Below are 15,117 nucleotides of genomic sequence, written 5' to 3'. Positions count from 1 at the left end.
GGCCTAAACTGCCTTTGCAGGACTAATGAATTAGCCACAAGATTAGAAACTATGGTTTACAAGTAACATCTCTATTGTAAAACCTAAGATCAATGCTTGAGGTATTTTGAGACCCTACACTTGATGGATCAACTGGTACCATCCAGATTGGTAAACTGGTTTATCTGGTCTTATGACCCCATCTAGAAATTAACTCAGCAAAAGAAGACAGCTTTGACACTCCCAGTGATTTTATATCAGACCCAACCTATCAGCACTTCCCATTTTCTGACCACCTACTCCCCAAATTATCCTTAAAAACCTCCATTCTATCCAGAGTTTTTGAGTTATAGTAAAGCTCTAGTCTCCTGTACAGCTGGCTCTCTGTGAATTAAACTTTTTCTCTATTGTAATTCTCCTGTCTTGATAAATTCGCTCTGTTTAGGCAGCAGAAAACAAGAACCCATTGGGAGGTTATGACAGTTTCAAATTTGGCAAAACTTCACTAATTAAGGTTGGAATAACTTAAAACTTATGACAATTTGCACGGGATCCTGGGTTGGGATTTACCTTTATAATATTAATCATGTCTTCTCACAGTGCATAAATTAATTCTGAAATTCTTTGCAAAGAGCATAAATTAACTCTGTGAAATATTGTAGGATGTTATTATTGCAGAACACATGGCTTCCGTGAATTTCAGATGCACACATGAATTAATAAACAATAAACTAACATGATCCACCTTGTATTCCATTTGGGTTATTTATTAAATAGTCTAGATTCATATTTATATATTTACATTGTCTGAATTTATTTATCCTATACTAAAAGGCATTTGAAAATAACTAGGTAGAAGGCAATTAATGGATATCAATTTGATACCCAAGGAGTCAGATTTAGGACCTTATTAACAACAGTATAATAACCAGCCATAGAATACCAAATAACATATAAATGTCTGGACATTGGCCTTCTAATCCTATTTTTTTAAGTCCCCTTAAATCCTATACTAGGAACAGAAACTTGAATTTAATTTTTTGTCACATTTTGAGCTGTCCTGACCAAAATAACTAAAAGTGGTTGCTTTACAAATATACCTTACGACTTGATTTTAAAAATAAATTCAGACTGGTTTTGTTAGAGTAGGTAGCTATACAGACATGAGCAGGGCAGAAAACTCTCCCACTCCAGGAATGTCAGGTGATCATCAGGTGATGGCCAGGCAGTCATTAAACTGTCTCCCTAAAATAATAATTGGTTGCAGCAGAGGCAAGGAAAGACAGTCTCCCAAAAGATAGAAAACAACTGAAGCTAGTGATCAGCAGCTTCCCAGCAAGAACTCGGGAGTTGGGTGAGAGGGCTCAAGCATGTACACTAAGAGGCAAAATGGTGGAGTTTAATTGATATATCACCTTCCTCTAGGAACACTCAACTGGTAAGGAAAAAATGCCTCAAATGAGCACGTGCACAACTTCAGTAAACACACTGCATATGTGGTCCCTCCCAAGTGCTGGCAGGCCACTGTGCATGTGGATAGCCCAACACCCAAAGAAAAATCAAGGGAGAAGACACGCAAACCTTGGAACCACCCCAATGTATAAAAACCCCAAGTTAAGGATCAAACAGGGCACTTGGTTTCTCAAATTGCCCACTTGGCCCTCTACCAAGTGCAGTATGCTTCCTTTCATTCCTGCTCTGAAACTTTTTAATGAACTATTACTCCTACTCCAAAACTTGCATTGGTCTCTCACTCAACCATATGTTCCTCAGTTAAATTCTTCCCTCCAAGGGAAGAGTTTCCTGCAGACCTATCATATTTACTTCTGCTAACATTATCCCCAAAACAAATTTGTTTTGGTGAAGTCTTACTAAAGTTTGCCTAAATAACATAAAAAGCAAATTATGCTATATTGTGCTAAAACTGAAATTTAAGTCATATTATAAAACAGCAATTTTAATATTTTTCAATTCATGATTACAAAACTACACTTAAACATCAGTAGAATAAATATTTAGAAGATGCTTTTAGAGGAACACTTTCACGTGATCCAACAAGTTACTTTCGCTATTATTATCAAATCACACTACAAAGATAGATATATACTGCCATATTTTCAACTGTAAATTTTGAGTCCAGCACAAAATCACCTGAAGAAATGTCAGGGAATACACATTGTATACACTGCTTAAGAATGTTCCTTATACATTTATAAAAATCATTTAAAAGGAAGAGGGAGGAAAAATCCTAAGTGCTTTTTTCATACCTGTAGTTGGGGATGAGTCCAGATCTCCACAGTTGTAGACTCTTTCATGGGGGTGCAAGATATCACGACTTCCTTCATTGGCTTTAGAAGGAAATAAAAGAGAAGTATTTTAAGCTGTTTGTTAAAAGTAAAATACACAGTACATTTCATGTAAACATTGCCTACAGGTAGCTAAAATAGTGCCTAGGTAAATTATCTCTTTTTAGACATCACAGTTTATTTATGTAACAAATGGTTATTGAGGGTTAACAATATGCCACACATAGCTCTGGGTACTAGAGTTAAAAAAGAGAGAGAGAGAAGAAAAAAGAAAGGAAATTCCTTTAAACATGTGAGTGAAATTGCAGAGAACAATTTAAATGATACCTGTAGCCCCAGTGCTTTGGGAGGCCAAGGTGGGAAGATGACTTGAGCCCTGCATTTTGGGGTCTGCACTGAGCTATGATTGTGCCACTGCACTCTAACCTGGGTAACAGAGCGAGACCTTGTCTCAATAAAATAAAATAAAGTTAAAAAATAAAATATTTAAATGGCTGACACTTAAGCTGGAAAAAAATTCTTTCCGATGATTTTAAAACCTAATGGCTTCAAGGCTATATTTGTGAATGTGCTCTTGTCTCAAATTGAAATCAATCTTGTGTGTGCCACCACAACACAAATTTGCTATTTGCCATATTTAATAGACGTGATAAATGCCAAGGGATTTAATAGATGTGATAAGTGCCAAGTGCATTGAGGACATACATCCTTAGTGCAAATGATCCTTGTCTTTTCATGAATTAACAGATGTTACCATGGATGTGCAGTTGTTACTTATGTAAGGAAGCAATACCAAGTTCGAAGTGATTGAAGAATTATCCTATATTTAGGCTATTGTGGTTAGTGCTGCAATAAACATAGAAGTGCAGGTATCTCTTTGATATTATCAATTTTCTTTTCCTTTTTTTTTTTTTTTTTGTATGTATAACCATCAGTAGGACTGCTGGATCATATGATCTATCTATTTTCAGGAAACTTCTTACTGTTTTCCATAGTGGATGTACTCACTTACATTCTCACCAACAATGTGCTAGCATTCCCCTTTGTCTACATCCTCTCCATTATCTGTTATTTTTTGTCTTTTTGTAACAGCCCTTTTAACTGGAATGAGATGCTATTTCATTTTTTTTTTTTTTTTTTTTTTGGAGATGGAGTATTGCTCTGTTGCCAGGCTGAAGTGCAGGAGCACGATCTCGGCTCACTGCAACCTCTGCCTCCCAAGTTCAAGCAATTCTCCTACCTCAGCCTCTGAGTAGCTGAGACTACAGGTGCTCACCACCATGCCAGGCTAATTTTTTTTTTTTTTTTTTTTTTTTTAGTGTGGTGGTGTGATCTTGGCTCACTGAAACTTTTGCCTTCCGGGTTCAAGCAATTCTTCTGTCTCGGCCTCCAGAGTAGCTGGGACTACAGGTGCATGCCACTAGCCAGCTAATTTTGGTATTATTAATACAGACATGGTTTCACCATGTTGACCAGGATGGTCTTGATCTCTTGACCTCATGATCCACCTGCCTCGGCCCCTCAAAGTGCTGGGATTACAGGTGTGAGCCACCGCGCCTGGCTGAGGTGCTATTTCATCGTGGTTTTTATTTGAATTTCCCTGAAAATTAGTAGTGCTGAGTACTTCGGGGGTTAATAAGGGATTAATAACCAGAATATATAAGAAACTCAAACAACTCAATAGAAAAAAATTTAAAAATGGGCAAAAGATATGAACAGACATTTCATAAAATAAGACATAGAAATGGCTAAAAGGTACATTTAACTTTTTTGAAAGCTAAGTTTATTTGGGTTGTATTTCACATGCACATTTTAAGCATCTAATTTAAACATTCTCTGTCAACTATGACTAGTTCAGTGTCTGCTTGGCAGCCCTCTGTCAAATACGTAATGCTGTATTCACATGTCCATTTAATTAAGTAGGGATGCTATTTTACATGGTTAAAACCATAAGTCTATGTGGATGTATCTTGCACATTTAAATTTGGCAGCTAAACATGTCTACTGTATAACATGCTTCAGTATTCAAACATTAGAAAAAATTGTTTTGTACAAAAATTAGAACTTAAAATAATACCCCCACCCCTGCCAATATTCTATCACTCTTCCCTCTCACTCCAAAATCCCATAATTATACAACTAAAAACCAGGAAATTATCTAATTGACTAGCTCCAATATGCAGAACTGCTGAGAATTAACTGTAATGCAAGTGAGAGAAATGGCAATTGCAGGAAAACTTAGTGCTTAACTAGATTTATGCTTGACTGTTTTAAGAAAATGAAACATGGTTCATCAGTGACACCTGAGAAATAAAATGCAAATCTGCATTTCTCTTTCCTTATATGTACCACATACTGAACCAAACAATCTTTCCTTTTATGGAATTAGATGTCAGACTTTCAAAAAAAGACTAAAATGCTTTATAAGAATCAGTCTTTGTAGATTTAAGTCACTGCTCAGTGCCAAAAAGTGAGAAGTCTGTTTTTGCAATGATCTTACAGAGTCTTGAGAAGTGTCGCTGTCATTATTGCTAATAATGAAAAATACTTCTAAGAGAAGAAAGGATAGATATTGGATCTTATTATTATTCCTGAGTTAGAGATTACTTGTTAATGGTCTAGACATCGAAAGGGAAGTTGTCTTTGTTTAAAATTGCATTAACACCTTCAAGCGCAAATATTTTGTTTCACTAATAATGCTGCATAAAGAAATAGACATATGTGAGAGAAAAGGGGGAGGTTTATATTACTTCTCACCTTTTAGAATCTAGAAACTGCATAGATTAAAAATTATCTGTAATTTGCTTGAATTATTTTATTTATGGAGGAGGCAGGAAGGGGCTGGATCATAAGAAGCATGCTTAATCAAGAAAATGCTCAAAATTCTATTAATTCTAATTTTGTCAAAAAGAAAATTTTAAGGAAAATTCCATTTCACAAAAGTGAGAATTATTTCTCAAAATATACACAATAATAGAGTTTTTGTAATAAATGAAAAATGTATTTTCAGCATCCTAAAGACTCAGTCTTTTATGAAATTAGTAAGAAGCAGGTAACCTAAAAGAATAATATTCACTTGCCAAAATATATCTGTTTTGCAAAAATAGACTTATTAAGTAAGGTCATTTGATTGAACTTTCTAAATCTGGCCGGTTCTTCTTGCTGTTCTCAAATGTTTTCCTGACAGTGTCACACAGTATCTGAGCTTTACTAACTTCATGCATAAACTGCATTCCTTAACTTGACTAATTAGAAACCTACTAGGAGAAGTAAACCTTGACTGGTTTTGTAATTTTTTTTTTTTTTTTTTTTTTTGAGACAAGGTCTCACTCTGTCACCCAGGCTGGAGTGCAGTGACACAATCTTGGCTCACTGCAGCCTCAACCTCCCAGGAGCAAGTGATTTTCCCACCTCAGCCTCCTGAGTAGCTGTGACTACAGGCGCATGTCACCATGCCTGGCTAATTTTTGTAATTTTCTGTAGAGACAGTGTTTCATCATGTTGGCCAGGCTGATCTCAAACTCCTGAACTCAAGTGATCTGTATTTGCCATGGCCTCTGAAAGTGCTGAGATTACAGGCGTGAGCCATCTCACCTGGCCCCTGGTTTTGTGATTGTTTTCAGGAGAAATGTGGAATGCATCCTTTCTTCTTGCAATTAGAAATTTTATTGCAACTCAAACCTAATGGTAAGAAAATCATTCTTACAATAAGGTCATGCTATTTCTGAATACAGTCTCACCATTATTGTTTCAAAATCTAGCAAAAAAAGAATCCACAGAAGGATGGGTACATTCAGCAATTACATTTCTTTCTCAAATGCAGTAGCTCTTCTACTAGAAATGTAAGTATGCTATAATTTTCTGGGTAATCAAACCCACCACAGAAATCTCAGGATTTAAAAATATGTGACATTATAAATTGTCATAGTCATCACTTTATTTTAGCTACCAAATACTACAAGTGGGTATAACTGAAACATTATTGTTATCTTATTGCCATATAGTGGACATGTTGACAGGGCAAAAAAGGTCTTCTCAAACATGCATATGATATATTTTTTGGAGAGTCTTATGTAACGTCTAGCATGATGATATGTGCCTAAAGACATGTGTGTATGTGGGTGATGCTTTTAGTGATTACATTTATAAAAACGTTTCTTCATTCTTATTTCCTTATAAGAAATTATGATCCTTACTGTGGAAATAACATTCATCAAAACTATGGCAATGTTTACAAATATTAAGTGTAACTTGATGCTTATTTTTCTCAGGACATATAGGGAAGAATGATTTTCATTCAAAGCATTGACACAATAACAACTTTTAATTTTTATAATGTTACAGGACACAGTTTCTAATTGTAGTGAATATACTCCAGAGGTTTCCTGAGTAGTAGAAACCCTCAGTTAAGTACCACTCTCTTTAATGTTTCATTTCTCCTGATGTGCCTTTCTGTCTTATATTTGTTAGAGGTGTTGAGATGTATTCTACAGGCAATATTTAAGGAAGAAAACATAGATATTTAAAAGAGACTAAAATCGACTCAAGAGGATGGTGCAACAGTGGAAAGGATAGAGCCTTTGGAATCTACATCTGTGCTACAGTCTACTAGTTTTATGAACTTTGTCAAGTTACTTAATATGACTTTCAGCTTCATCATCTGTGAAACAAGTATAATAACATGAGCCTCATAACATCCTTGTATGCCACTGAGCTGTAATAAAATGCTTGGAATTTTATAATTGTCCTCTTGGCTTGCACTATTGTGGCTTTATCTTCTCTAACAACATGAAGCAGAAGCCATTCACCATGTGATTCATTCTTTCTCTCTCTCATTCTTTCTCCACCTCTCTCTCCCTTTATCTGCTTTCTAAGTGAAGCTATCACTTTAACATAAGAGAAAGGCCCTGAGCAGCCCTGCCAGTGATAGAGAATGCTGGCCTCACAATCTATTCTCATTCACAAATGACCCTAAATTCTCATCAGTAAGGTAGTATGAAGGACATAATTTTTTTTGAAACTAGAAATTCCAGTTACTTCAAGGTGTTCTTTTTTTGTAGATCTGAAAAATGAAAATTTGCCACTGCTACAATAATGTGATGAGTGAGGGTGCTGGGAACAGGTAAGGCAGACATTAATTATTCTTTACTTATTCCAATGGTTACATATTTCTAGTTGGAAAAAGCCTCTTTTGATGAGAGAGAAATTCTCCTTAGGTAAATAAAAGTTTTTGTGTGAATTTAGTTGAAACTTCAAATTCAAAAGTTGTTTTTTAAAACTGGTTATTTCTCAACAACTTAAATTTTGAGAACTGGTATGAATCATACTTATAAACACTTAAAGTAAGGACAAACACAGATTTTAAGTCAAATTGACAATTGAAAGTATAAAATAAATTGGCTAAATGTTATAAAATGCATCTAAATTTGCCTAAAAATCAATGAGATTTCTTAAGGTGGAGACAAGGAGAAGGGTTGGATTAAATAGGTTTAAACTTGGAGTTTGGTGTTTAGTTGAAATTTTCAAGTATTGAGATATTCTCCTTCTTAGGACTCTATAGATTACATGCTTGAGGAAATTTGACAACTCTAAGCTTTCTTATAAGTTACACAGAGTAAAGCGTTCCCACATAAACTCACTGTGCTTTTTTTTTTTTTTTTTTTTTTTTTTTTTTTACTGTTTTTTAGAGATGAGGCAAGACTAGAATATACATAATTTAATAATGTTTCCTCTCCATGGGGAAATTGGCACACATTTATCAGAATTAAAGGGACATGTAAACCTATGTTAATCAACATTATGGCACAGAGAAGACATTGTGAATCTGGAACATCTGACATCCTACAATTAATTCTCCTTTATTCTTTGTGTGTTCTTTTGTTTTGTTCTTGAGTTTTGTATGAAAATAGGTGTCAAGAGACATGGATTTCTAACTGCAAAGCACAATCTGATAGCTATGGATGGAACATTTAGAAATGACTTAACATCGGGTAAATATAAACTAAAATTTATTTTAAGACTTCATTTTTTTCTAGGATAAAATCCACAGTGAGGAGATCATGAGTAAAATAGCGTTGGGTTATTTCATAGGCTTGTCCAATATTTTCCAGACTAGTCCGAATCCTTCTGAAGTGGTTTGTCAGCACAAGGAAATGAAGATCCTCCTTCTGGATGTAGTTAGACCCAAGAGAAACGTGGAAAAAACGAGATGAATAATTTGGGAGAAATATATTCATGTATCCATAAGGATTCCAGGGGTTCTGCCAAAAGCAAACAGCTATCTTGAAATTGCCGTCAAGAGTAACAAATCACCAGGTGGAAAAATCAACAAGCTTGGAGCATTTAATTAGATCCTTTATCTTAATCATCAAGTCAAGTATGTGTTCCTATGTGTGTTTAGGGAAGGGGGAATGTTATAGAAGGGGGATGAATTAACACTTAGAGAGCTCAGAGCTTTAACAAAACCCGACATGAGATTTACCAGATGGTTTGGTACCGGATTGTAAAACTTGAAACTAATCTTCATTTAAGAGTTTTAATGGTTGTATCGCTCTTATAAAGCCTCTTGCTCTTCTGCTAGGGTGATTCTGCAAAATTATACATGAGGCTTTAAAGAACAGCTTCCATGAACAGAGTCTCCTTAAATCTCAGCTAAACTGAACAAGAAGATTACATGTTATTATGATGTAGCACAGCAGGATTTCCTCCCCCCAGCAAATGATGTGAAAAAAGGATAAAGCTATCATTCTGTGCAAAGAGGTCATCCATAGAAGCACAGAAGAACAATGCTTTTCACACAGATTATCTGGACATTTTGAAATATTCACAGTGCAAAGTCTCTTAATGTTTCTGTATAGAACTCAGATCCTGACAAGCCTCCAGGTCTAGATAGCAAGACCCACTGACTGTAGATCTCTATGAGATGGCCTGCCCTAGGGCACCTGGGAGAGAGTCTAGCTGTCCCAGATATTGCTGGAAAAGTAAGTATAATATGTATTTCTCAGATGATATATATGTAGTCCCAGCTTATCAGTTTTATTTCAAGAAGACATTTTCCCACTTTTTATAATTTAAGTTTACTAAACTTTAAAAATACATACTCCTATTATGTGAAAGGACAAAAAAGGCACAGAACTATAATTCTGTGTATATTTTCATATTTCAATATTCCTGCTAAAAGCTAATTAAGATAGGTACCATAAAAATGAAGCTGTATTGAATTTATGGGCTTCAAATATTCAGTGGAAGACTTATGTATGAATTATGAGTAGACAAGTTCAATCCACCAGCTTATTTAACATTAGATAATTTGAACTTTCATATTTTAAATTTCAAATCTTATCAGAAAATATCAGTAAATTATGTTTAAATCCCTAAAATAATGTTATGTTTGCTTATTCATTGGATTATTTCTTATTTTTACCTCTCGGAGAATGGCTCAAGATTGCTCTTCAGTGTAGACACATACTTTAATAATCCTCAATTATTTAAGAACTAAACACAAATAAAGACAAAACACAATACTATAAGTTTCATTTAGTCCTTATTTTCAAAGTAATTATTGTAACTGCTGTTCCCATAAGTTCCTAAAAATATACTATGTAAGTTGGGACTTGTCTATTGAATATTATTCCATTTTTTAAAGGTGGCTATGAATGCATTAAAATCTTTTCTAAATGTATGCGCTTTCCAATATTTTATAAATTGTCAGAGCAGGATTAAGGGAGGGGGAAAACCATTCCATCAAAATAGTTTTTTCCGATAAGTATTTGAAAAGCTCCAAAGGGTGAAATCAAATGACTATTCAACAGCTTACCGTACAGTGATTTTTATATAAACATTTATTTCAAAATTTTTCTAAGAGATATGAGAGTAGAAATAATTCATGGGTTTATCATACACTTAAAAGTGTATCTTTCACTTGGAAACATTTCATGCATAAATCTCTTTAATGGGAAAATATACAGTAATTTATGTTATAGCAATGCATACTTTAAAATATAAAAGTATTATTTTGAAATTGGAAAGAAATATACAGGAATAGTTTGGCTAAATTTATGCCCCAAATACTAAATTTTGTTGTAATTAGTCAAAAATTATAATGTTCTTATTATTAATGGAGTTAAATATACTATAGGTAAAGTTAAACTACAAAGATTTAAGTAGCCCCTAAAAAGCAAAGCAAGATATAGTAAAGATAATTTAGACTATTGCCATTATTCTTGTCTCCACCAAAAAAAAAGTTATACATACTTTACTGTATGTAAAGTGGATGCCATCATGAAATAATCTGATGTGTATCAATAATACTAAGATTATTCACCGCTACCACCCCCCACCCTATGGTAAAAATGGATTAATCTTTCAGATTAGCTAGAAAACAAGCACATAAAATAATGTCTTCATCACTACCTTCAATATGCAATTTTGCTTGCAGGAAGTCTTTCTAATAACTATGTGAAATAAAAAAAAATTCCCTTTAATTACATACAGAAAGCTGTATTGATAATTCCTAAATAGTAAATAAGTCTGCCCATAACTATAAATGAATTATAATTGTATAACCCAGGGGTTGGGCACAGTGGTTCATTCTTGTAATCCTAGCACTTTGGGAGGCTGAGGCAGGAGGATCACTTAAGGTCAGGGGTTTGAGACCAGCCTGGCCAACACGGTGAAACCCCGTCTCTACTAAAATTACAAAAATAAGCTGGGAGTAGTGGTGCATGCCTGTAATCCCAGCTACTTGGGAGGCTGAGGCAGGAGAATGGCTAGAACCTGGGAGGCGGATGTTGCAGTAAGCCAAAACCGTGCCACTGAACTCCAGTGCAGGCAACACAGAGAGACTCTGTTTCAAAAAAAAAAAAAAAAAAAAAATCGTATAACCTGGGTCTACTCTAGCTTGCCATCATTCTGATACCTGAATGATGGCACTAATTGTTTAAAAACAGAATGCAATCATGAACTTATAGTTTTGTCTTTTATCCTTTCCAGTGATGTGCAAAAAGGTTTGCCAGAGAGTTAGTGGCTACTACAATTATGAGTTAACTTTCTTTAAAAAAAAGTCATTAGAGGCCGGGCGCGGTGGCTCAAGCCTGTAATCCCAGCACTTTGGGAGGCCGAGGCGGGTGGATCACAAGGTCGAGAGATCGAGACCATCCTGGTCAACATGGTGAAACCCCGTCTCTACTAAAAATACAAAAAATTAGCTGGGCATGGTGGTGCGTGCCTGTAATCCCAGCTACTCAGGAGGCTGGGGCAGGAGAATTGCTTGAACCCAGGAGGCGGAGGTTGCGGTGAGCCGAGATAGCGCCATTGCACTCCAGCCTGGGTAACAAGAGTGAAACTCCGTCTCAAAAAAAAAAAAAAAAAAAAAAAAAAAAAGTCATTAGAATTCACAAACTAAAGAATTATAGACCTTTTCATTTCCTAATATTAGAACATTAAGCTCAAGTGTGGGGCAAGGAGAGAGAATAGTTCTACTTTATTAAAAAAAATTATGACTTACATCAAGATCCATATCATAAGGCATAAAAAGGTACTTCTTCCTAACCTTGAGTATTTGATGAAGAATTGTTAACATTTCAGAAAATTTATGTATTCACTTCAATCAAGATTCTAGGGAGTAACCAAATCTCACTAGATTTCTTGTCATTGAGAAACCTGATCTGGGAGGTTGCTGTCCTGAATATCTTCCGAGTTCTTCAAAGATGCTATTTGTACTTAATTATTATGGTGAAATAGAGGCACTAAATGTTATCATGAGAACTTGCTTTGTAAGTGTAAACTCAAGAGTAAATAATTCAAAGTATTCTATGGAAATACACTAAGTTCTTAATTAAAATTAGTTTTCAGTTTTCAACGCCAAAAGAACTTTACTAATTCATTATTTTTAAAAGATTCATTAGTATTGCCTGCCAAACATAAATAACGGCAATTCCTAGGTTGATGTCAATAACCCAGTAATGAATGGAGTTAAGGTGTATTCTATAGCTGGCTGGATGCAGTGGCTCAAGCCTGTAATCCCAGCACTTTGGGAGGCCGAGATGGGTGGATCACGAGGTCAAGAGATCAAGACCATCCTGGTCAACATGGTGAAACCCCGTCTCTACTAAAAATACAAAAAAAAAATTAGCTGAGCATGGTGGTGCATGCCTATAATGCCAGCTACTCAGGAGGCTGAGGCAGGAGAATGGCCTGAACCCAGGAGGCGGAGGTTGCGGTGAGCCGAGATCGCGCCATTGCACTCCAGCCTGGGTAACAAGAGCGAAACTCCGTCTCAAAAAAAAAAAAAAAAAAAAAAAAAGATGTATTCTATAATTTAAAAGTATGCTAGACTAAGCCATTGGTAAATTTAATTTCTTTTTGTAAGAACCTGCAGAATATGCATTATGATTATATTAAAACCCCTTATATAATAATGTTATTTCTAATTTCTTAAATGGCTCTTCTAGGAATCTCAAGTGATAAGACAAGAAAATATTTTGACATAATTGGGCTACTTCAATTATCTAGGAACTTCAATGAAGATCAAAAGGACAAACAGAGAACAAATTCAAATAAGTAAAGGCAAAAAATAAATCAAATATAATTAGGAAAAGAAATAAGTCAGTTGTCTAAAATATGACTGGAAAAAAAAGTAGGTAAAAAAGATGATATGACATGTAACTGCACTTCAATTTTGAACAATTATCTATTGAATTTAGAAGCATAGTTAGGGAAAGGGACAATATTCCAATACCAACGACGATGACAAAGTAGAATCCATGTTAGCTTAATTAGAGCAAATGTATCTTGACCAAAACAAAAAAAATAACAAGCAAGTATGAAAATGGAATTTTAAAATTAGAATTAACTTACACAAATATAGAAAATTAACACTAGTTATTTTTGTATCAGGGCCTTGGGAAGGATTTGCATATTATTACATAATAATCAAAAATAACAAAATTATCAGTGAAATAGCAACAACAATCAGGTCCTCTTTAAACTAGATTCTCTAAGCTTGAAAAACAGAGTTAAAAGCTCTTCAGTTTATTTCATGTCAGATTTTACAATGAGCAATCTCTAGAGACTAGTGAAAATGGGGGGAAATGAAAAGGTGAATGATCTATATTTCTGCGAGAGCAAAAATTCCATTAATCAGTAATTCATGGTTATTCTATATTATTATTTCCCATCAAAGGTACTGAAAAAAATATTTGTTATTTATTTAGTAGACTCATGGAAACTTTTTTTTTTAAAAGAAACACAATACCTTTGCATTATATACCTGCATAGGAAGAATACTGAGACTGATGAGAAAGATAAGAATGTTGAAATTGTTTTGAAATAATAACCTGCAGAATATGCATTATGATTATATTAAAGCACTGCCTGGGGTGCAGTGATGGCAGAAATAAACAAAATTTATAGAAATTTTTAAAATTACTCTTTCTTAAACTGTTTACTTCACATAGTGAACAGAAACATAAACCAATGGAACAGAACAGAGAACCCAGAAATAAGACTGCACATGGACAACCATCTGAGCTTTGACAAATCTGACAGAAGCAAGCAATGGAGAAAGAATTCCCTATTTAATAAATGGTTCTTGGAGAACTGGCTAGCCACATGCAGAAAATTGAAACTAGACCCCTCTTCTTTACACTTAATAGAAAAATTACTGCAAGATGGATTAAAGACATAAATGTTAAAGCCAAAACTATAAAAATGATAGAAGAAAATCTAGACAACACCTAATTCAAGACATAAGCACAGGAAAAGATTTCATGATGAAAATGCCAAAAGAAATTGCAAATAAAGCAAAAGTTGACAAATGGGATCTAATTAAACTAAAGAGTTTCTGCACAGCAAAAAAAAAAAAATAAATAAATAAAAAAGATCATCAGAGTGAACAAACAACCTACAGAATGGGAGAACATTTTTGCAGTCTATCTATCTGATAAAGGTCTAATATCCAGAGTCTACAAGGAACTTAAGCAAATATGCATGACAAAAAAAAAACAACCTTATTAAGAATTGGGCAAAGAACATGAACAGACACTTCTCAAAAGAAGACATTCTTGTGGCCAACAAACATAGGCAAAAAGGCTCAACATCACCAATCATTAAAGAAATGCAAAGCAAAACCACAGTGAGATACCACCTCATGACAGTCACAATGGTGATTATTGAAAAGTCAAGAAAAAACAGATGCTGGAAAGGTTGCACAGAAAAAGGAATGCTTTTACACTTGGTGGGAGTGTAAATTAATTCAAACATTGTGGAAGTCAGTGTGGTGATTTCTAAAAAATCTAGAACCAGAAATACCATTTGATCCAGCAATCCCATTACTGGGTATATACCAAAAAGATAATATAAATCATTCTATTTTAAAGGTACATGCACATGTATGTTCATTGTAGCACTATTCACAATAGCAAAGACATGGAATCAACCCAAATGTTCATCAGTGATAGACTGGATAAAGAAAATGTGGTATGGTACATATACACCATGTAATATTATGCAGCCATAAAAAGGAACAATATCATGTCCTTTTCAAGGGCTTGGATTGAGCTGCAAGCTGTTATCCTCAGCAAACTTACACAGGAACAGAAAACCACACACCACATATTCTCACTTATAAGTGGGAGCTGTGCAATGAGAACACATGGACACATGGGGGAGGTGGGGAACAACACACATTGGGGCCTGTCATGGGGGTGGAGGAAGGGAGAACATCAGGAAGAATAGCTAATGGATGCTGGGCTTAATACCTAGGTGATGGGTTGATCTGTGCAGCAAACCACCATGGCACATGTTTACCTATGTAAGAAACCTGCACATCCTG

General features: G+C 34.8%; 1 protein-coding gene across 4 annotated transcripts in view; it reads right to left on the bottom strand.

The window, feature by feature from the left end:
* The window catches only part of PCDH11X (protocadherin 11 X-linked), a 777,685-nt gene that overhangs the window by 379,078 nt on the left and 383,490 nt on the right, over positions 1-15,117 (bottom strand). For all 4 annotated transcript variants that reach the window (XM_039475604.2, XM_074392172.1, XM_039475605.2 and 1 more), the window contains exon 4: positions 2,247-2,327. In XM_039475604.2, coding sequence (XP_039331538.2) covers positions 2,247-2,327 — 81 coding nt within the window. The remainder of the gene's footprint in view (positions 1-2,246; positions 2,328-15,117) is intronic.

This window comes from Saimiri boliviensis, chromosome X (assembly GCF_048565385.1).
Source record: "Saimiri boliviensis isolate mSaiBol1 chromosome X, mSaiBol1.pri, whole genome shotgun sequence".
In the NCBI taxonomy this organism is placed as follows: domain Eukaryota; kingdom Metazoa; phylum Chordata; class Mammalia; order Primates; family Cebidae; genus Saimiri; species Saimiri boliviensis.
The sequence above is the reverse complement of the archived record's forward strand: the minus strand, read 5'-3'. Positions and strand labels throughout refer to the sequence as shown.